Source organism: Primulina eburnea, chromosome 4, assembly GCF_022965805.1.
Source record: "Primulina eburnea isolate SZY01 chromosome 4, ASM2296580v1, whole genome shotgun sequence".
Lineage (NCBI taxonomy): Eukaryota > Viridiplantae > Streptophyta > Magnoliopsida > Lamiales > Gesneriaceae > Primulina > Primulina eburnea.
The window spans coordinates 34,664,045-34,666,947 of NC_133104.1; the positions used below are offsets into that span (position 1 = coordinate 34,664,045).

Consider the following 2,903-nt stretch of genomic DNA (forward strand, 5'->3'; position numbering starts at 1 on the left):
ATATCACGATCAATTGTTAGCCAAAGATCTGGTATATGAAAACTTGAAGAAGGTAAAACAAGAACTAGAAGATATCAAAGATCATCTTCAGGCTGACGTGCAAAGGTTTGCTTATTATCTTAACTCAGAAGAAAAACAGCACTAAATGACCAAGAACAAACTAGAGGCTTCCCAAACAATAGCCCTTAAAATGGATGGATTACGCCAACGAATGTTAGAGGAATCCCAAGCACTACAGTCTCAGATTCAACAAATGTTGCTAATGGAAAAACAACGCCGTCAGCAAGATGAGGCAACCATTCCAGAACTGCAGAATTCGGTGCAGAATTTGAATATGCAAAATGAACAATTACAGAATCATGTTCATCATCTTGAGGATGCCATCATTATGGCATTGGAGCCGGAAGTAGAACCGGTAGAAGAACAGATGGAAGATGAAGTACTAGGAGATGGCGAGATTCTAGATGATTGAGTATTTAGTGTCATGACTATTTGTAACAAGGATTGATAATCCATTTTCTTTCTTTTACTTCTTATCATTGCACTTCTGAAAATTTTGATTTGTATTGCTTTTGCTTTTCATTGGAATCAATAAAAAGTTTTTTTGATCTAGTCCTTGATTGATTTCATATTTGAGTTAATCTTCAATATTTTTGTACATAATTATTCAAACCTCTTAGAAATTCTCATGCGTGTAGGAAATGGCAGAGAGACCCAATCGTAGCAACCGCAACCCGCGATATGCCAATCGCAACAATGATTGCAACAACAATAACAACGAAGAGACACAACCACCAGCAAGAGTTGGCCTTAGCAGAGAAGATTTAATGGCCATAGCAACCATTGTGGCAACAACTCTCCAAGGAATGAGCCATTTAAATACCAACACTAATCAGCCACCACCACCTCAACTACCGAATGGAATCAAACACCATTATGAATCTCTTCGGAGGAATCGAGTCCCAATGTTTAACGGCAACCCTGACCCAGAAGTTGGTCAAGGCTGGCTAAAGAATATTGAGACACAACTCCAATTGCTTGAAGTGCCAAATGAACTAAAAGTGACTGTGGTGACACCATTCCTAGAAGAAAAGGCAGCCAAATGGTGGGAGACAATCTCAGCAAATATGACAGAAGTCGGACCAATCACAGGGCAAACATTTCGAGAAGCATTCTTGAAACAATACTATCCAGCAGAGTTGAGATTAAAATTGTTGAGTGAATTCGAGAATTTTACTCAAACCCCGGATATGTCTATTGTGGAGTACACTTCTAAATTCAACTCCCTTGGAACCTATGCTCCTGCCATCATGGCAGATGATAACCTGAAGATGCATCGTTTCAAACGTGGTCTGAACAGCCGTATCCAATCAGCTCTGGCAGTTTACCAACCCACAGGTTTTGATGATTTAATGGGAGCAGCCATTAGAGCTGAGACTGATATCAAGCGACGAGAAGATGAAAATAAAAATAAACGACCTCTCACTGGACAATCTTTTCAAGGTAAACAACCAGTTAAAAGGTCAAACCAATCGAGTGGACCATTCAAAGGAACTCCTTCCAATTCAACTACGACATTCTCAAGCATAAAACCGTGTCCATTATGCAACTACCGACACATTGGAGAATGTCGAAGGAACACTGGTGCTTGCTTCAATTGTGGGAAGATGGGACACCGAATTGCTAATTGTCCTGAACCATTACAGAAAATGAAATGGTCAAACACTAATGCTACCCCCAACAAGCCAAAGGAGAATAAGACCAATGCTCGTATGTTTGCCATAACTCAAGATGAGGCAGATGATGCAAACGATGTCGTGGCAGGTACCATTATAATCAATAAATTGCAGCTTATGTGTTGTTTGACTGTGGTGCCACTCATTCATTTATTTTAAGAGATTCACTAAGAAGTTAGGGCTTATACCAGAGATACTTGTTGAACCTTTTAGAATTGCTACTCCCACCAGTAAAATGATTGAAACACATAAGATACATCGGAACTGCATAGTATATATCAATGAACACACATTCAACTCTGAATTGATGCAAGTCAACATGATGGAGTTAGACGTTATTCTGGGAATGGATTGGTTATCCAAGAGTCATACAATAGTAGATTGTCGGCGTAAGATTATCAAACTCCGAACTCCAAGCCAAAAAGAAATGACATACCATGGCAAGGCTAAGAAATGTAAATCCCTCCTTTCTGCATCTCAAACCTGGAAAGCCATGAAGTCTGGAGAAATAGTCTACCTAGCAATAGTAAATGAAGTAAAAGGAGTCGAGCTCAAGATAGAAGATATTCCAGTGGTACAAGAATTTTCGGATGTCTTTCTAGAAGAGCTACCTGGAATGGTCCCGGACCGTGAGATAGAATTCGAGATTAACTTGGTACCAGGTGCTACACCAATATCAAAGGCACCCTATCGAATGGCTCCAGCAGAACTCAATGAGCTAAAAGAACAACTCCAAGAGTTGTTAGACAATTAACAAATCAGACCAAGTGTCTCTCCTTGGGGAGCTCCAGTCTTATTTGTAAAGAAAAAGATGGAAGTATGAGATTGTGCATCGATTATAGAGAACTCAACAAGATCACAATCAAAAACAGATATCCTCTTTCAAGGATAGATGATCTTTTCGATCAACTCAAAAGAGCCACAGTATTTTCCAAGCTTGATTTGAGGACAGGATATCATCAACTGAAGGTCAAACCAGAAGACGTTCCAAAGACAGCTTTCAGAACAAGATATGGCCATTATGAGTTTACGGTAATGTCATTTGGATTGACAAATGCTCCAGCAGCTTTCATGGATCTCATGAACAGAGTATTCAAGCCATTTCTCGACAAATTTGTGGTGGTATTTATCGATGATATTCTCGTATATTCCCCAAGTGAAGAGGAT

The 2,903-nt window shown here is 39.5% G+C and overlaps 1 protein-coding gene across 1 annotated transcript; it reads left to right on the top strand.

The window, feature by feature from the left end:
• Nucleotides 1–701: 701 nt before the first annotated feature.
• LOC140830228 (uncharacterized) lies at nt 702–2,490 on the top strand. The gene is made up of 2 exons (XM_073193511.1): nt 702–1,824; nt 1,928–2,490. The coding sequence occupies exons 1-2, from the start codon at nt 702–704 to the stop codon at nt 2,488–2,490; spliced, it is 1,686 nt and encodes a 561-aa protein (XP_073049612.1).
• The last annotated feature ends 413 nt before the right edge of the window (nt 2,491–2,903 follow it).

Excerpts from the sequence above, each read along its gene's own strand:
- LOC140830228 (XM_073193511.1), top strand. The coding sequence starts at position 702 with ATGGCAGAGAGACCCAATCGTAGCAACCGCAACCCGCGATATGCCAAT. Across the intron at positions 1,825-1,927 it reads TGCAAACGATGTCGTGGCAG|AGATACTTGTTGAACCTTTT; the intron begins GTACCATTATAA and ends GGCTTATACCAG.